The 21073-nt window shown below is 39.7% G+C and overlaps 1 protein-coding gene across 1 annotated transcript in view; it reads right to left on the reverse strand.

The window, feature by feature from the left end:
- Positions 1–414: 414 nt before the first annotated feature.
- LOC109512335 (neuronal PAS domain-containing protein 2-like) overlaps positions 415–21073 on the reverse strand; it is a 32689-nt gene continuing 12030 nt past the window's right edge. The window contains exons 2-11 of the mRNA XM_019863957.1: positions 6046–6214; positions 5402–5458; positions 4525–4679; positions 4326–4417; positions 4034–4123; positions 2209–2329; positions 1284–1397; positions 1090–1208; positions 615–697; positions 415–529 (exon numbers count right to left, since the gene is read on the reverse strand). Coding sequence (XP_019719516.1) covers positions 415–529; positions 615–697; positions 1090–1208; positions 1284–1397; positions 2209–2329; positions 4034–4123; positions 4326–4417; positions 4525–4679; positions 5402–5458; positions 6046–6119 — 1020 coding nt within the window. The 5' untranslated portion in view covers positions 6120–6214. The remainder of the gene's footprint in view (positions 530–614; positions 698–1089; positions 1209–1283; positions 1398–2208; positions 2330–4033; positions 4124–4325; positions 4418–4524; positions 4680–5401; positions 5459–6045; positions 6215–21073) is intronic.

Below are 21073 nucleotides of genomic sequence, written 5' to 3' on the forward strand. Positions count from 1 at the left end.
AGGCATAAAAAAAAAAAAAAAAAAAAAGACAACAATAGAGAACATGCAGCATTTGCTATTCATTTCCTTTTGGCTAGTGGCTATTTATAATAAATGAAGTTCGGGGTTCCTCCCATTCAATGTTATCGGACTCTAGTGACAATTCTCAGTTGACCCGCCCGTCGATGGACTGTAGTGGTTCTTGCACCATCCATTATATAGCCTACCGCTGTGCTATTTCTGTACTGTTTGCAACAGTTGACAATGAAAATAGAAAAAGTGACTCATCTGTACTCCGTGGTACAAATGAGCCTGTACAGAGCAAATGTAGATTTGTCGGGCTCTAGGTTCTTATTGTGTATTCGTGAAATGAATGCCCTCAGTCAGTAAGACGTCCATTCCAGGTTACGAAGAAAGAAGCGGCAGCAGTCTGGGTTACTCACGTTGCTTATGACATTGAGCTATAAGCTCCAAGTCGTCCACATGATAGTAATCATAGCCAGATGTTCCAAGAACTTCAAAGGGTAAATATCCGATGATTGGAGAAGCTCTGTAACAAATAACAACAAGTGTGTTAAAAAAACCCCATCAACACAGAGCTGGTTGCTGACGTTATTGGAATCGCTGACATTTACCTGTGATCTAAAAACAGAAACTTCCATTCGAGGCTGTGTCTGGACGTGAATTCATCGCAAGGATCATCCACATTGCACAAATCCTATAAATAATTAAAAAACGAAACAAAAGGAACACAGGAGGGGGAAAGTCACCTCAATGACTTCACAACGAGCAATGTTTACTCAAGCATCGCAGCAAGCCTAAGACTTTCTATGAAAGGCTATGAGCTTTTCTTACTTGACGAAGGAAAAAAAATAAAATAAAACTTCGTGGATGTCGAAGTAATCTGTTACGGTAATATTTTTGTAACTCAATGAGCAACAATACAAAGCATCAATGTAAATTGCAAGGTGCAAGGTACTACTGAGTCTCAAGGTTTTGTTCAGAAAAGCCTCAGCAAAGTTAACTGCCACAATTTGGGATGCTTCGGCCTCACTCGCTAAATAATGCTAAAACAGATGAATGCGCAACACAACAAGCAGGAAGTCTCACCTTGAGAAACTGCGGCGTGACTAATCGCACAGTGGCAATGAGGCAGACCTGCTCCTCCAGCGACGTCTGCAGGCTTCTTGGTAACGTCAATTCAACCTCATTACAAGAGGACGTAGGCACTACGAGAAATAACAGTCCGATTTCTGTCATGGAAAGTTACTTGATTCGTTGTGTTAATAAAATGCGGAGCTCACCATTGTTATGAAACTTGAAATCTCCGACAAACTTGACATACTCGTACACAGGCGGCTCTTTTGGATCGATGTTCCCTCGGGCAAGGTGACAGCAAAATTCCACATGTGCCTCACCTAAATACAGCATCTTAAATTTAATTCGGTGTTGACAGAATGGCTAGTCCAAAACAAATCAGCGTTAGGCGTGTTTGTATGTGCAACTGCCTAGAGAGGAAAGGGTGAAAGCTGGGCTACAAACATTGTACGATATTAAGTAATATTATTACTTAAAATATGAGTGTTTACGTTTCTTAAATCGTGTGAGAGAAGGCATTTTCTTATGATTATCTTTGGTCAGAGTCCAGTTTTGACTCATGTCGTACAACAGGACTTTGACCACATTTCCATAAACATTTACTGCACAACAGTAAGGGTAGATAATTTTATGGTTAATAAAATAAATAAAATAACCCAAAGAAAATGCATCATCATCAAAGGTTTCCCGGTAATTTGGAGCAGCTTTTGATGTGCGTTGGGTCCATGACGCATGGTTCTGTAACTGTTTTTAGGCTTAGCTAGTCACATCTCTATTTCTGTGAAAAACCCAATAGTAATGCAGGATTAAGGTCAGAGCCTTGTCCTTGGGTAGTTCATTGCTGAGGGATTACTGTGTTAACATAACAGTGATTAAAAGTCTAAACTATGATACTAAGCATGTGACTATTATTAGCTAAACGGCTAATTTTAGACACCAATCAGCAATCCAATAAACTACCGACCCCAATTCCACAACCTGCTTCTTCACTTGTTTAAATAGATCCTCCAGACCGGACTGATTTGACTGTACTCATCTGCCATGTATTTTTAACTTGTGCTGACCTGGTGAAGCACACACAAATTGCCCTGAACTGTGAGGGGGCAGACAAAGTGCAAAGAGGCGACTCACTGGTCAGGAAGTCAGCAGCAATGGGGTCAGTCATCAGCATGTGAGATGATAGCAGCTTATACACCTCTCCGTGTTCTAGCTCCGGGAGGAAATTTAAGATATTTTGGTCCACCATATCTGACTGATGCAATAGGATAGATAAAGAATGGTCAGGCTTCCACAAAAGAAGGAATCAAAGTAAACACGAGGAAACATGATGGACAATAGTATCACACCGAGAGGAAGGAAACAAGAAACGTTAACACTCTGCCATGCCTTCGCTGTGGCCACATTCACTCGCTGCTTGTGGTTCTTGCTGCCTTTTGCCTTCAGCGAGTGAAACGCAAGCTGTATTAGCTTCATGTCAGAATTGGCCATTGAGCAAGAGTCCTTTTTCCCTGTAAAAAGGTTGCTTTCAAAGTATGTCCAAGGCCATTAACCTGCACTGTGAAGCACCCTCCTCTCAGTTTTATAGCATTTGGCTGCATGCCAGCAGAGAATATAGTCTCGATGAGAGCCTAATCCATTAGCGGTGATATCCATCCATACAATAACTTGAACTCCACCATTTTTAACACAAGATGTTGTGTACGTTTTGGATTTGAGCTGTGAAATGTTTCCATCATTCTGATAGACTTTGCTCTTGGTTTCATCTGTCCAAAGAATCTGATTCTGGTAAACAGAGGACTTTTCCAGTGAATTTAATCTGACATTCTTGTTCTCGAATGGTGTTGTAAAGTGTCTGTATTTACAGTTTGACAATGGCATACCTATCTTCTTCAAAATACTATTGTCCTCTTACACGTCAAAGTTGTCGAACAGTAAGCCATGTTTCGCTTACTGAGCATAAACGTGAAGGTAGTAAGACCCACAAAGGAGCTGCAGCTGAAGGTGGTAGCGAGTGAAGGCCTGGCAACCATCTCTACGAGGTTGGCTAGGTATGTGGGCTCCAAAATATAAACAGTCATAGACTGCAAAGAGTACATTGTCATTAATGGTACAAATCAAATGCTTTTGTGAAGCCTCTTAAGGCTTCCTGAAAGCCTCCACTTGAATCCCACCTTGTTTTATTTCAAATCCATTATGGTCACAAAAAAACTGTCCCCAAACAGTAAATAGATGCAATTCAGTGTTAAGAATTTAATGGGTTTGTTACAAAGGCTATGTTCACACTGCAGGGCACCATGCACAATTCAGATTTTTTGCTAAATCCTTTTTAATGTACTCGTTCGCAATACAAAAACAAATGCGACTTGTAATGTGAATGCAAAGCGTCCGTGATGTGACAGGCAAACAAAACAGTGTTTACAGAAGTAAATATGGTTCTACTCATCATCTCATATCATTAGAGGCGTAAGACGGGAGGAGGTAGAAATATTTTGGGGAAATGAAACGAGGCTTTTCGATCTTCTTAATTAAGTGAGACATCTATGTAAAGTTGACATCATGTCATTGCCGCGCATAATAAATTGCCACATATGTCAATTTACGGCAATGCTCCATGTTTCAAGTGGAATTCAATTAAAGTCAAATATCAAGAAAACACTCAAAGCAACTTTGCAGATTTTGGTGACATATAGGTCGGATATCGACAGATGAGCGTTCATACGCATTGGATACATATCCGATTTATATAAATACACGAAATAGCCCCAGGTCATGTTTGGGGAAAAAAATCTGAATTGTACTTTTCACACTGCATGAAAAAATTCGATATGTGTTGCAGCCGGGCAAAAAAAAAAATGAATTGAGATGCAGTGTGAACCTAGCTGAAGTGATACGGTAGTACAGCTTTACAGTCAAAGCAGCAAGAAGACATGCATCTCCTCTATGCTTTTACACTCACCGGCAAGTGTCCAATAAGTGAAGACACACTATCCGACACGTATATGATGTTTCCATCTGTAGTTAATGCTATCAAGAAACCATCCAGTGCCTGTAAAAGAAAACAATAGAACAGTTAAACAGCAAATTTGGTGACTGATTTATTGTCAGCAGACGCAATGAGAGGGTCTGGACCGTATTCATGCTACAGCAGATGAAGTGCCGGCTAGCCGATCCTTGCCCAGTTTTCCGTATTGAAAACATCTGGATGAGAGGATGTCAGTGTAGTGCATCTTCTTGCTTTTTTTTTTTACCTCGAGCATGAGCTGGGTGAACTCCTCGTTGCTGAGGAATGAAGGCTTCCAGTCTTGTCTCACGTCACACGTTTCATTCTGAGCACTGATGTCTGCACAGCAAGCACAGTTTCAGTAAGACCTTAGTGAATGACGAGGTACCGTCGCTATCGACGGTAACTAAGGGAAAACAAACAAGAATTGCGTGGGTCGGCCCTACCTTTTTGTTTCTGTAAGAAGTCGATGGTTCTTTGTAGTATGGTGGACTTGTCCATCTTGCGAGGATGGCCTTGGCCTTGCAGCATGGTGCATAGCTCCTTGATGAGCACATTGAACTGGTCTCTTCTTTTCTTTTCTGATTTGTTTCGGGATGCCCTGAAGCGGTCAAGACAAGGTCAGTCAGTTTCCAGAAGAAGGCAAGAGCAACGTTTTGAGACCACTAGCACAGCGAAAGGTTTTGGAGAAGGAAGAATCCGTGACATTTTGATACAATCCCAGATAAAACAAATTGAAACTAAATTAAAAATAGCACTATTTTCACTGTCTCGCAATGGAGATGTCCCCACCACCTCAGCATGTTTGTTCATAATGTCTCGTGCTGTTTTTTCATAAGCTACAAAGCAGGCTGCAAAAATATGACACTTCACCTCATTTTTTTTTTCAATTCTGTATTGAACGAAATTATCCACTTTCTCAATCTGGTCAGAGCGCCAGATATTGTCACGGTGGAGTATTTGTTTAATTATGTAGATGTTGGTTGGAGGCAATGTTTACGAGACAAAAGACTGCAAATCTTTTTGAGCCAAAGTACCGGGTAGTCTTATCGATGTGACTAGTGAGTTTCCCCATTGAGTTGAGCTGTTTATTTGACATGTCGCTATGCTGTTTTTCAAGTGAGGTCAACACCCTGCAAAGATCCATTCTTATTACAAGCACATTTTCAAAACACCATTTTTCTGCCAACACGGTTAGGGAGGCATTTTGGAGAAATTGCACCGAAAATGATTTCTCAAATTTCTGCAACAGTGAAGTCATCAACATTTCAAAAGTCATACAATCAGAAATGTGAATGCAAAGCGTAAATATGTCTGGAGTACCTTTTTGCCCTGTCTTTCTCATCTTCATCCATCAAATCATCCATGCAGCTGCTGGAACTAGAAAGAAATGTGTCCAAACACAAATGCACTTTCTTTAATGATCCTCCAACAATGCACAAAGCTTCACAGTCTTGTCAAAAAAAAAAAAAAAGATTATCTGTTACCTAGCAACAGCACAGTTTATTTCTATTATGATGAGCCAGCCCGTCACATTATTGAACTGCATGCTCGTGTTTAAAATACAACATGGCAGTTGGTTAGGTCATAAAAATCCTGGGAGCTAAATATATTCATGTGCTGTCTAAACGTTTTAGTTCTTCTATAATATATATATACAGTATGTTTACCGTTATTGTGCTGCGACGATGTGACTGTGGTAATAAAGCTTAATTTGGGTTTTAATCACATACAGTCTCGGTACAAGCTTACACGCTCGCTCCATATACTGTAGCTTTCATTCTATCAGAGACCCGAAAGTAGTACCAGTACCCAGTTAAAATAGATGATGTAAGATGTTCCTCTCGCCTAATTCTAAATCTTTAGATCAATGTTGCAGAGCTATTAGAACAATGTTAGATGTTTTGATTCAAACTGAGAGTGGACCAAAGATCACAAATTGAAAGGAAGCGTGTTTTCATACTTACTCCCAGTCTCTGCGGCTGGAAGGACAGGGGCCTCCAAAGTCCAAAAGGTTGTCCATAATCACGCTCTTTCCCATCCAGGCCCTTTCTCTAGTCTCATCCGTGCAGACCTCATCTGAGCGCACCTTCACACAAAACGAATGCACTCCGGCAGCCAAACAAAGGCCGAATTCTGTGAACACAGATGGTAAAAGATCCCATCATCCTGGAAATGACATATGGTGTCAATTCTACCTTTCAATTTAGCCACTGAAAGAAAAAAAAAAACAGTCTTGGGGATCATCATCAGTACTATAACAGGAGCCACACTATTTTCAGTTCAACAGTAACATTTTTTGTGCACATAGAGGAGCTGCCCTGACCTAGAAAAATGTGTAAAGCAGACACTTCATATTACAACCTTGCAAAGAAAAACCACCGAACAATCACTTTCCTCATATGCTCCTCATATGCTTCGACAGTATGAAGTCGGCGCCTGTTATGTGGTCTTTTGCTTACCGATCGATAAACTGACTTAAGGTAATCGCAACTTATTTGCATTTACGGTTCGCTCAGTGATGTCTAAGTGTGATCTCGAGCAAAAATGCTCATTACAAGCTAATTATCGTAATGAGACCCACAAAGAGGAACACAATAGTGGAACGTAAGACAAAGTCACAATTTTCAGTGTTTAACAAGTCATGTAAAGGAAGAGAGATGGAGGAAATAGAAGAGCACGGACACAATTAAAGCACAGAGCAGATGTAATAATCAACTGTGCCAATCTTATCTCAAAAAGGATTTAGACTTGATTAATGAGCTCACACAGTGAGACAAGTTCCAGAGTCTGTTCCCAAATATTCCGGGAAAAAAAAAAAACACTCAAGGGCTCCTCGGCATCAAGTTTCTTGAGACACTCATAAATTATAGAATTTGCATCCATTTCCAGGCTTTGGGTGGCTTCCCAAGTCCCTCTGCTAACAAACACTTTTTTCCTCGCAACAGAACTTCAAAATCAACCGCAACAGACTTTGTGATGCTGGTTTACTTCCAAATCCTTCTCGTTTCAAAACCAATTTTCTTAAATGAATGCATATAGAATTAATCTTTTTCAGTTTCAAAATAGCTGCCATCATAAAACCTTGAATCAATTTAAGTGACAAGTAAATACTGGCAAAAGTGAATCATAATCAATTTAAGTGACATGTAAATACTGGTTTAAGTGACAAGTAAATACTGGCAAAAGTGAATCACGATATGTTCTCTTAATTTTATAAGATCAAAAGAGGGCTTGTAAACCTGACACTCTCTAGCTCACAGTGGGATTAGTGGTTAGTATATCTGCCTCACAGTTCAGAGGTCCTGGGTTTGAATATTGGCCCAGACCCTCCTGAGCTGCCGTGATGCAACTACACAATCAAGTGATCCAAATCCGAGTCCCCCTCTTTTGGCATATTTCTCATCAGCTTCCTAATTTGTACAACCTTTAAGACACCCAATAGATTACTAATTGACAGCATGTCTCTATGAATGGGTAGAGCACCTCAAGACCACGACAGACTGCCGCACGCAGCGTCAACTCCTCATGGTGTAAAGTGAAGCCACCCGTATCGGCCTACATTCTTTAACTGTATTGAGGTTAAAACCACACCTTGCTTGGTTAAGAGCTCAAGACATCGGTGTCTGGTTACATGTGTGCCCCGGAGTATTTAAAGCTTTCAACTAGCAACCTGAACTCGTGCTAGAAAGCCGGCGTCGCAAAGTTCCAAGTTCAAGAGCAAACGTGACAGCTTTGAACTTCAGTATATATAACAACTGCTACTTTGATTAAGAACAGTGTACCGTGGGGTTTCGTTTTTACCTTTTAATGGAAGCAACAACACTTTCTGCTCAAGGGATGACTCATACTTAATAATGCGGCCCATTTTGCCTCAACCACATCAAGACGCAAATCCAAAATCTCTCTATATATACACACACACACACACACATATATATATATATATATATATATATATATATATATATATATATATATATATATATATATATATATATATATATATATATATATATATATATATATATATATATATATATATATATATGTGTGTGTGTGTGTGTGTGTGTGTGTATATATGTGTATATATGTATATGTGGTTTTTTTTACCATCATAGCTATAAATTACAACACACACCAAAACCCGTACTGCGCAGGATTCAAATATGTTTTTATAGGTTAATGCTTGACAACTTACAAGGACACGGTCATGTTATCTGCCACAGTGGTGGAAGATAACTCATGCAACTCTTCAGGTGACAGACGGGGACAGTAGAGAGTTCCCCATTTAACATCCCCAGCATTGCAGTAATGTTCCAGTGAGTGTAAATCAAAATTACATTTCACTACACACCGCGCAGAATGGACATGAGCATACTGAGTTTTATATTGGGATCAGACAAACTTGATGACATGAAGATGTCCGCCTTCCAGTCAGTCAATAGGTTCACTCTATGCGGCAGATAAGAATAAACCCAGTGTGTTTACCTTATAAGGATTAGAGTAGTTTAAACACGCTGTTTACAGATAAAATCATTCAACAACCTGTTTGAGGTGTAGTACTGCTCAACCTTTGGAGCGGATCGTCTGAATAAACCAACACAGTAAATTAAATCCAAACAACAGAGAACACTTTTAAAAAGGGTTACAGGTGATAGAAATTGAAAACAGGGCAGAGGTGGTATATATGAATGTATTTTCACAGCCCTGTCTGCTCAGCAAAAAAAAAAAAAAAAAAAAAATTCATATGTACTGAAACCTATTTTCAAGTATTTCAAGTAAAGTATGCATCTGTCACAACAGTCAATGAAATCATTCAATGTGCCTCACTAGGGTGCCGACCTCCATCGGGGCTGAAAAAACTCAAGTAGAACCAGCAAAATATTGACAAAACTTGACATGATCAAACTATTCAGTAAAAATGAAGGAAATCAAACAGAAATCTAAAAACTTGATCTTGTCATTTTGTTCTTTAACCTCACCAAAATTTAAGAGATTCTTCTGTGTGCCATGTCCCAGCGCTCAGAAACATTTCATGGTGAATCGGTACTGTTATGTGATTTTATGAATACATAACCTTCTTGGCAGGGATCCTAATTGGCGTACCAGTTAACTAAATGCCTTTCCTCCTGTGTCATTCAATACAGGAATATTATTGATGTCAAGGCAGCGATTTTGACACAACTCTTATATGGGTGCCCGGAAAGCCTTTGAATGAAGCGGATATACAGTTTTCCCTCGCTACTTCGCGGTTTGGTTACTGCGGCTTTTCATTTGTGACCATATCTTCAAATCACTTCATTTTTCGCAGTTTTACCTTGCTATTTGGGGGGTTTTCTTGCTATTTTTATTCTTTCTAAATTGGCCCAGTCAATAATAATGTTTTCAATATCTATATCTTTTTTTAAGGCTTTTTTTTTTTTAAATAACAAACAAGACCATGAACATTAGGGTCTTGTTCGGAAGTTCACTTTAACCCCAGCGCAGTACTCCGCAGCCAACAGCAAACGAAGGCAATAAAACGTTAGCTAATAACTGTTATACGTTTTTGTTAAAGTTTGTCTTAAAACATCTTACCTTAACTAGAATCTTGCATCTCATTGTAGCCAAAGGTATAATCCTGGTGCATTAATGCGTCCTTTGAATCCTTGCTGTTGCTGTGCAAAACAAAAGTTAAATTTATGATGTGTAAGACGTTTTTTGAAGTGTGCGAACCTAATGAAGTGTCTGGTGACTGACTACTAAATGCTGCCGCTCCCTTGATCCTTGCATATAGTTTGTGGCTATCACAGACTAAACTTGAGTCAGTCTATAATAAAACATTAGGTTGATTTTAGTTTAGATTCTAATATATCCCAGCTGGGCTTTTTGTCATAGACAATTTCCCGAATACATCCACTAAATGGAACATAGAAACAGGTTGTGATTTCTAATGCCTCCCGAAGGGAACAGGAATCACTTGTATTAGGTTACGGGGGGGATGGCCAAAGGTTGTACCCAGTGACCCCCGCGACTGCACAGCGGGCACAGTCAATAGGTCGGCCAATTGAAAGGTGGGATCCTCTCTTGTAGAATCACCTGTGTTAAGTCCTGGCGAATGAAGAACACAACTCGAGCCATTGGAGAGAAAACACAATTACCAGGTTGGATAACATCAGCCCAACCCGAGCAGTCTGACAAAGCGTGTGGTAATTTCTTTGTTCCTTACTGTCATTCATCATCCTGTTTTTGTTTGTTTGTTTTTTTATTTGTATTTTTTGTGGAATCATAGTAACTCATATCACCTCTGTCGTGCATATCATCAGTTGGGGGCGTCACGGGGGGGGGGGGGGGGGTGTAACTTAAACACTCAAAGCTGTACCTAGCCAAGGTACATACAGTATTTAACTTAAGAAAAATCTCATGGCACACCATCAAACAAACCAAAAATTGAACGCAAAAAGTAAATGCGCTTGTTTCAGTCTCACTAGGTGTGACATCTGAGCCTGTTTAATTGAACACCAAGCTATTATTCTGTTGTATGAATGACAGAATGTGGATACAGTTACTTATATCCCTTCTGTACTCCAGCTGAAAAGCATCTCATTTTTCTGCCTGTCGTTATACATCGCAGGCATAAAAAGATGAACAAAGATGCATTCTAAGTCGTATAATTGATAATTTTTTGGACAAATTAAATGAAATTGGATAAGATGCATTCTTAGTCATATAATTGATCATTTTTGGACAAATGAAATGAAATTGGATAATTTCCCATGGCGCACATGATGATCTCACATTGTATAGTGGTTGGGGCTTTGGCAGGTATTTAATGATGCTAATTATTGCAGTTGTAGTTTATTGAGTAAAACTGCACTTTGAAGAATCCATCCATCCATTTTCTATGGTTCTTGTGTTCATCAGGGTACAATTGTCGGTGAGCTGCAGCCTATACCAGCTTACTTTGGGCGAGAGGTGGTGGTGTACATGCTCGACTAGTTCCCAGTCAATCACATTCAACCTATGGATAATTTAGTGTGATCAGTGAAAACTAACACACGTTTTTAAGAATGCGGGAGAGAGCCGGAGTGCCTGGAAAAAAACCACACCCAAGCACAGGGATAAACATACAAACCCCGCACATGGAGGTTAAGGAAGTCTTGGTTTGAATCTTGAACTTCAGAACTATGAATTTCACTTCACTGCTCCGAAAATGATTCATTCATAATACTACAAATACAAATGTTCCATGATTCTCTCTATGCCAGTCAGTAACTTATAATGACAGGCAGAACAATTTAATGCTCTTCTACTACCACCATGATCATTGGTTCAACATTTATACTTTTGGGTTTGGTGCTATGCATTAAGCTTTATCTGATCTAAAATACAGAAAAGAAAAAAACTATTTGGGGGGTGGGGGGTGTTTGAAAATATTTCATTTTCAGAAAATACATACCCTGAGGGGCAATAACTGTATTTGTAATTTGTTGAATTAGTAGAATAGAATCAACAAAAAAATGTTCATGTTACTCAAACATAGCCGATACTGTAGGTTTAAATAGCTGGCAAACTGGTTACTTTGCGGTGAGCGACTTTTTTTTTCCCTTCAAGATCGCGTCCAACGGTTTAGTAAAGGTTCGGGAAACACTGCTGATCTACAGGTATATGAGAGGGGCAGAATACTAGAAACACCTTGCTGTGCGGTGAAGTACATTCGTATTAACAATCATATGGCAATGTCAATCAAAACTGCCCGGCGTGTGTATAAAATCCAGCACACGCCGGGTCTCTGCTGTAAGAAATTATTAACAACCAAGTCTTAAAAATAAACCACTTTTTTTTTGCGCATGACCGGCTCCACTTCAATTTGACAGGTCGCCCTGAACTTTACCACTGAACCCCGAATGGAAAAGTCACAACATACCTTGCACAAAAAGGACGTCCGGTAGAAAACGCACATCCACGCCTATAAAACAGGACCAAGGTGCTCATTGTGTTTTTATCCGCCGCAAACTAAAAGGTGGCAAGGATTGCGCAGCTCTCTCTGCGCGAGAACATGGCACCGAAAGCGTTAAATTGCATAACGAGTTAATAAGGTGCATTTATTGCAAAAGGCCGGCCGTTGAGCGAGGTTTGACAGGTTCCGGCTTGGCTTGTTTCTCCTCCGCCACGCCGAGAAAGAAAGGGAATTTAAAAATGATAATAATCATCCACTTTCGTGTGCGTTCGCTTTCGCGGGCTGCGAGGTCCACTATCCTCTCGGCGGGGCTTGTAAACAGCAGCGAGCGGCTGCGAGGGAGAAAGTAGGTCAGCTGGTAGCTCCAATAGTCGACAACAGCAAGAAGCTGTAGGCACCAGGAGGAGGGGACAGTTGTAATCTTTAACACGTGCTGTGATGCACAATGTCCTTTGTTTACAGTGAGCATTTTGGCGTTGAAATATGGAGAACAAAAAAAAAAAAAAAAGTGAGCACAGTAAGTCAGTGCAGTTGTCAGAGCTTATCCAAAAGAGACACGCTGACATTAGATTGCAAGACAGCCGATTAGCCCGTCTGACCCTGACTATAAACCTTTTATTTTCATCTAAGAAGAAAGAGGGAGGGAAGGGAGATTTAACTGTGCGACCACGCAAGAAGACACTTCAATCCCCTGAGCATAACAAGAAGCTCAACTTGTGTTGGTTTCCAGGCTGACTTTTTACAACTTCCTGGTTGCCTTTCCACCAAATGTGGGTCAAGAGTATGCATGACTAATTGCAGGAGCTGATGGTTGACCAGCATCTGAATGTTTTTGTTGCCTCGGCTCAATAATAATTTGCAAAACGTCAGATGTTAAATACCAGAGTTGGGAATAAATCATCCACAATATGTGTCAGAAATGTTCCAGGACTGGTGTCAGGAACGCTATAAATTTCAGATTGACAATTGTCCGTGAATCTGCAAAGTTGTTTTGAGTAACAGTATTGACTTTATATCTTTTTTGACTTTTGACTGGACTTTTGACTTTTTTGTCGTTTCATCATGCACTCCTGGAAGGATTCTTAAGAGATCCTACACAGCTTTGTAGTCACGTCCATCTTGAGTGACATGTCTCTGTGGGTTTTACAGTGACAGGTAAAGTTTGATCTCGTAGTTGTTCTGTCTCTGAGTTGCAAATATTGCATGTTGCTGTTCTCCCCCCAATTTTATCAAAACAATAACCCTTGAATCTAAATTGAATACTCTACGGAACTCCCTGCATGATCTTCATTCACTCCACGACCATACTGGCACGTTTGCACACGCAATAAATAAAAATCTTTCAAAACAAATGGCATACTATTTTGAAATGGAGATTTTTCCAATGTAAAATATGTGCCTTGGCTTAATAAAAGTTGGGAAACTCTGCCCCGCAGACCATGTGTCAAACTCAATCCTCGTCATTTTATGTGGCCAGTAAAAGCTTGCCACAATTTTTCCTTTCTTATTTTAGAAGCGAGCCTGATGAATGATGATAACCAAACGCAAGGGCAACTGTGTAATATGAAGGGTCGATTATTAGGATTCCCACACACAACATATGAGGTAAGCAGCAAGAAATAGAATACCTCGCGCTCTTGCCACACATGGCGTGTAAACAAACAAACACTGCGCACCTCAGCTTCTGGCTAGCAGCACTTGCAGCGGCATTGACACACTCAGGGATCTCTTCAGATGCAGTCAAACCCAAAATCAAACATTATTATTAGGGTTTTATGACATATTAATTCAGACTGTTGAAACAGTTATTGCTGCATTTGTCTGCATCCTTTATTCCTTGCAAATAAGGCAAACTATTGATGTATTGATATCGACTAACAAGCATGCACATTTTGGATCCAAAGCAAATTCATATTGAAACAAACATGGAAAGTCGGAGAGCCAGGATTCAAGGTAGACGTGCAAACCACTGGGCCACACAAGTTAACCACTACTATTGTAAAACCTAATTTTAATATCATGACGATGAAATACACATGTGACAAAACAAATCAATAAACCACTGCAGAGTGGAACAAAATGCTGGACTTTAGAGTACCGGTACTTAACTTTACCAGGAAGTATCAAAGCTTGTGTTCAAATCAGTTACCGGATTTCATCCACCTGTAAATGCCACCTCTGGTGCAATTATTATTGAGAACTACTGTACTAATAAGTCCACCTTGAAAAAGAATTTTCAAGTTCTGTCAGAAATCAAGTCAATTCCTCCTTCATGTATCAGCGATTGCAGTCATAAAAAAGAAATAAATGTAGTCAGACTGACATGTTTTGCCTGTTGAATTTGGCTGCAATAGGTTCACTCTGACCAACCGATCAGAAGGCGGTGAAATGCAGATGTTATTGTGAGGGGAATTTTCTAATGTGGTTTAAATCACGCCCATTTGTCAGTATGACTGATAATGAAGTCCGCAGGCAGATTAGATTGGCCTGGCAGCACACAGAGACTAAGATTTGATTGGATTAAACAAAAAAAACAAAAAAAACTAATAATCCAATAATCACAGAAACACTTGAAAATGAAGAGGATATAGTGTGTGGAATAAATTAACATAATTTCATGGAACAATTTATTTTGCAAGCATTTGAGTGCCCCCATGTAAGGGGAATCCCAGATCATGATTACTTTTCAGTACATGTTCAAAAACGGTCCAATATTTTACAACCAATACACCTTTTTACTGAGAACAACAGCAAACCCACTTGATACACATTTGTTTTAGTTGAATAGAATTTCAATCCAGTGAGAAATTACCATAGAAATTGAATTGGTTTTCCTTCTGAGTACCATCTCTGAAAAAGCTAAGCCGAGCCAGCCTTCACACAATAATAAAGAGGAGGCAAAAAAACAATCACATCTCAAGCAGCTGAGGTGGCTAAATAAGCATTCCATTATCAGTGCATTAATCACATCGCCGTAAGTGTCACGCTCCAGTCTCCTTGGAGTTACTTCTCAGACCATGAGAACCGTAAAATCCTAAATCTCACAAGTGCAGCTGTGTTTTAATTATTTTCCAGCAGGTAGGTGTTAACTTGGTCATGAAAGGACAGCGTTATTAAAGGAAGCTGGGCGGTAAAGATAACATCAGCATGGCATTTTTTTCTTTTTCATTTAAAAAAAAAAAAAAAGGAAAATGCACAAGAAGCCAAACCCCACAAAGTGTTATAATAATCCAACCACCTGTTGCTAGGATATCACAGTCTAACATCTAAGGGCAGGCTAACATCGCTGGATCAGCAGGGGGCATTCAAAAATAGTCTTGAGTCTTTATCCAAAAAAGAATGTTACCACCATGTCTAAGCGTGAGCACGCCGTCTACAAGAGCTCAACGTAAGAGAGCTCCTTCCCCACATCTGACATGCAGAACACAGCCAGCCAATGACCATCATGCTACTGACAAAGATACATAAATGCAAAGAGTAGTTATGAATTTACACGTCAAGGATCCCCAGGATATCATTCAATCATTTTATCTGACTATTTTACCTGTCTTCATCGTCCTGCTTTCTAAATAATATGACAGTAACAAATAATCTCTTAAATATGAAGCCTGGTGCTTGTGTTTCCTCTGTAGGGACTAACTACACAGTGGTGCCTTCATTTATGTGTTTAATCCATTCCCTGACCATGCTCGTAACACAAAACAAGTGTATCCCCAAGCCTCTAAAACACCAACAATAATGTTTGTAATGTGATTTTTTTTTTTTTTTTGTAAGAAAAATAACGAGAGAACAATCACAACGGACAACACTAAAACCACTTCCATATATCCCGTTTTTTTTTGTCAGTTTTTTTTTCTCCAAAATAACAAAATGAACTTATCATCACAATATATATCAATAACCATACCCATAAACGTACATTATAAGAGTTATAGCCATCGCTTTTGTAGGTAATAAGTCCCTCGTGTCGGATTCCACTGTTTAAGTGAAAGATGTGGCGCCGGATGGTCTTTTGAAGCTACAAAATACACTTTGGAGAACAAGTACTGTAGTTCCCAAAGTGTAGCAGACATGGTTCTGATTCGCAAGCCACACACGCACGCACAATCCTGCAAATATGGCTTCTTACCTTGTACGCACGTTGAACAGAAGGGCCACTTTGGTCCGGCGTGTCCGCGTTTCCTTTGACGAACGGTTCACTCTCTGCTGTTTTGGAGTGTGTTGCCATTATTTAGCACTCATAGCTCATATTTTTGAAACGGCCAAACGACAGTATCTTACATCTTGGAACAACTTGCAAGTCGGTTAAATTATGACTCGCGGCAACACTGTGTAAAATAGAGTTCATTGCGGGAAATGTCAAACCTTGTCTCTGGGCATGTCAAAGCTATGATTGGGATATTTATTGTGATCGTTATCAGAACATGACTTCCACTTAGTGACTCACAACCCACATGACAAGTTTGTTTCTTTGGTCGAGGGTGTGTCTTTGACTCCCGTTCATCACTTTCTCTTCAAACCAGGTGAACTGTACCTGTAGCTGGTTCCAGTAAGGTAACCAATAAAATAGCTCCAGATTGTCTGACAGGAATCCCTTGTGCGTGTTCTGAGCAGAGCCCGGGCTCCCCTGCCAACTGGATTTATTACCTGGTTGCAAATGATCTCAGCTGATTTCTTTCTCAATACGGAGCAGCAGTGTGACCCTGAGCACTTTCCTGGTGTATGAATAACTAAGTGGCATAAATAACTACAATGGCACTCGCCCGGGGGAATTTTTTTTCAACCAGTGAATGTAGGGCAGCAACTAGCAATTATTTTGATCATCGATGAATCTGAAGGTTTTTTTCGTTGATGAATCGGATTTAAAAATGCATCTTTTTATTTCTACCCATTCAAAAACATGACACGATTTCAAATTGACAATGCAGGAAATGAACAAACGTAGGCCGCAGTTTGCTTGCATACAGCAGCTATCCATCACTAAACAGTCATTATTAAAAAGACTGCAAAACAACAAGATGACAAATTATTCTCCCCATGAACTGAAAACTTAAATTCCAAATAATATCAATTATTTGGACAGCTTCTGGACTTAGTAAAAACAACTCTGCAACAATCAATCCAGCATTGCTTACAATTTGAATAATATTTTCAGTTCCTCAGAGGTCTGCAAGAGCACCTCCGAAGCAGACACGGGTAATTTTTATTTTTTCAGAGTTTTAAAGGTCATAATTGAACAAGCTCTAAAACAGCAAGCAAGAGCCTATTTGTAATTCGGTTTACAGGAAACTAGCAATTGTAATACACAGTCTTCATCCGGAGTATTTGACACAAATGTTGCATTGTCATATCATCTATAATTCAATGGAATGTACTTTTTTTTTTAAGCATATCCTGACATACCATTGTTGTGCTGTGCAGGCAAGAAAGACAAGAAAGATGAAAAGCCATCTGTCTTGCTTTATACTTTATGTATGTGCCGGCATCTTGTCAATCGTGCAGGTTTCTTTGTGAGATGCGCTCCATGCTGTATATACTAATGCATCCCAGTGGATGAGAATAGTGAATGGTATACGGCATATTATACGGGGTCATTGAACCTGTTAGAAGATACATTCTAGAGGCCAATTTCTTCCTAATTTCAATAATGATGATCATTTTGATTGCTATGTCATACTGCCTTCTAATTTCCTGAGACGGTGAGTTGACTCTCGGCAAGAAGTGGGACAAACACTGGAGTGGAAACAAGCCAGTTGGACACTGACACCAACCTACAACAATTTAGTCTTCATTGCAGATATGCTAACAACCTGTCCACTGTGCTGCCTCAAGATATCCAAAGCTGTTTAATTCACATTGCCCTCCATTACTATTGTTATGACTTTCCGCTATCGTGAGAGAGCTTCATTATGAAATCTGGCACATGGACATCCATCATATTGCATCGCCTTCCTCTTTTAAATGTCAGCTGCTCACTCCAAAAACAATTTGTGTCATAATGATATATTTGCAATTACGGCTTGTTTGTCACCTACTTCCCATGAGTTTTACTACACCCAGGTAATCACTAGGAATGTGCAACTCATTGGCACGAGAAATGACCAACTCAAGATGTAAGTATCGTATCAAACTGTCAAATCTGTTGGGAAGATAAAGTGAAGGCAACGTAAAGAAAAAGTAAGGAATTACATTTTTGTCAACAACCTAATTCAGGGATGTCCAAATTTTGGGCCAGGAGCCATTTTTCAGCAGCCAATAACATCAAATATGGGCCACAAAACATCAAAACATCGCTACGACTTTGACCACCGCTCTGACCAATAATTGGTTATATACTATATATATATATATATATATATATATATATATATTGTCGAGTGCAAGATGAAAATTTTAAAAAAATGGTCACTCAGTATTGCGTAATCAGGTAAAGTAAACTACAATTCCCAAATGACAGTTTGACCTTCCTTCTTCCGTACGGCTGAACAGTGATACAAAAAAAAAATAATAATAATGATAAGAATAATAAAAATAAATGAACACGGGCATCATCTATTTTATCAATTGACAAAAACTAAGACGAAGGACATTTTCGCTATATATATATATATACGTGTGTGTGTGTGTGTGTGTGTGCGTGTGTGTGTGTGTGTGTGTGTGTGTGTGTGTGTGTGTATATACATATATATATATGTGTGTGTGTGTGTATATATAGACAGTGTTGTCTTTGAATAAATAATCAGCTGCATAAACTAAAGAGAGAATGTTCAATAACATTCATTGAAAGTCACAATTTCAAACCATGAGAGCTCGGATGTCAAATTCAAGATCTGGCCATACCCCTTCATTTTGTGTGGCCACTAAAACTTGCACGTTTTCAATAGCACGTTTTCGGTGTGCTATTGTCCCAAGTTTTAAACACAGTGTTACGCAGGATGGGCACTTTACATCCATTTCATACGCACTCAAGGCGACTTCAATTAGACAAAACCTGTTTTTTATGCGGTTGCTGGCTTCCCCCAAATTATACGTGTGCTAGATTTATGGTCTGTGCTTGTTTGTCTTCCACTAACACGTCTAAGTCAAAATCGTCATTTAAATACAGCAGTCGCCATCATTTTGACACCCATTTTGTCAATACCACACGCAATTTGTGAGAGTGAGTGACTGCACAAGTTCAGTTCATTTAATCTTCTTGGTTAGACTATCATTCAAAGTCTTTGAACTCCTCAAGGCGGCTTTTATTTGTTTTTGCTTTGTTGTTGTTGTTTTTAGATTTACATATTAATATTTGCCTCGTCCCATGGGGCTGGCCCACAAATAACAAAAATCCGCTATTATTTTAATTATTATAACATACGATAGTATTAATGATTGACACCCCAAAAACATCTCTTATTCTTCACATTTTGGCTGGGGAAAAAAAAAAATCTACGATTGCCAAATACGGTTTTAATGACAGTTTTTAAAACGCACCTACAAAGTGAATAAAGCCACAGTCATCCAGCTGTATAGGATGCTCTTGAGGCAAAACGATGCTGCGCCAGCAGCCAACAAGTGTGAGACATCTAAGATTCATTCAGATCTCCCACATTTTCCTGCATTATTCACCATCCGCCTACACGGGGATTAGTTCTGCTCTTTTATGTAGGTCATGCTATTGCTGTTAGATAATAAGATGACATTTCCTGCTCTGAGGAAGAACTGACTACACAATATAAGCCGTTATGTTCTTTACATCCTGTGTCTTCCTTTCCGAGGGCCGGAGCTTTTTGTGAAGAGCGAGGAAAAAGTGAATGGTTTCGATTCTCGCCGAGACACGAGGCCACGCAGATACTCAGAGTCGCCGGTATTGATGATGTCATCGTGACCCTCTGCTGGAGCTCTGACTGTCGTTAATTAGAGTCAGGAACTGCTGTTCCCTCTGTGTTGCCCTGGCAACCGTGCGTGGTGTCGACTTCCTCCAACTGAAGCAACCACATCCAACAAGACAGTGGGCTCCACATGCGCCACCCAAATACATTTATACATTCCTTTCATTAATCTGTCAATTCTTGATCATCGTTTTCGAGGGTCAAAGAAGATGTCAGCAACTGCTTTATTTTGAGTCAACACAAAGATAAGTCTGCTGTCATGGAGGATAACAGAAATAGGAGAATGTGTACTGTAGAGAGGCTGAAATTCCTAGGATTTGGATTTTAGATTTAACATGAGGTTCAAACTATTAATCGAATTTCGAAATTAGGGATTAATTTAATTTCTGTTTTTGTGGAAATTTTGAATTAACATATCGCCACTGGGTGACCCGGTGATCTACTGGTTAGCACAACGGCTTCACAGAGCAGAGGTGCAGGGTTCGATTCCGGCTCGGGCCTTCCTGTGTGGAGTTTGCATGTTCTCCCCGTGCCTGCGTGGATTTTCTCCGGGTACTCCGGTTTCCTCCCACATTCCAAAAAAAAAAAATATTCGTGGCAGGTTAACGGAACACTCTAAACTAGGTGTGAGTGAGAGCACGGATGGTTGTGCGTCTATATATATATATATGTGCCCTGCGATTGTTTGGACACCGGTTCAAGGTGTACCCCACCTACTGCCCGAAGACACCTGAGATAGGCTCCAGCACACCCTTATGAGGATCAGCGGATTAAGAAATGGATGGATGGACGGATGGATATATCGCCACTAATGTCTAAAAATTAGTAGCAAGCGACGGCTCGTATCTCATAAATAGAAGCTCTCATAAATCAAGGTACCACTTTATAAAAAGACCAAGCATGAGATAAATACAACACCAATTTAATTTTCCCCAGTAAACAAATCTTATCAGCATCTTGCTGACTTCATTGCTCAAACTAAAGGCAATCAGCATAAAACTTCGCACACAACACCAACAATCAATCAGCATCTTCCTCAGTCTGCAGTGCCCCTAAAAGGACACATTGCAGTACCATTAGGACTCTCGCTTCATCACCAACAATATAATACAAAAATATCACGAGTTTCACTGGAAAAGGGCACCGGTCAGTGTGGGGCGTAATTATCATACCTTGCCC

Source organism: Hippocampus comes, unplaced genomic scaffold (genome assembly GCF_001891065.2).
Source record: "Hippocampus comes isolate QL1 unplaced genomic scaffold, H_comes_QL1_v1.1 scaffold57, whole genome shotgun sequence".
In the NCBI taxonomy this organism is placed as follows: Eukaryota; Metazoa; Chordata; class Actinopteri; order Syngnathiformes; family Syngnathidae; genus Hippocampus; species Hippocampus comes.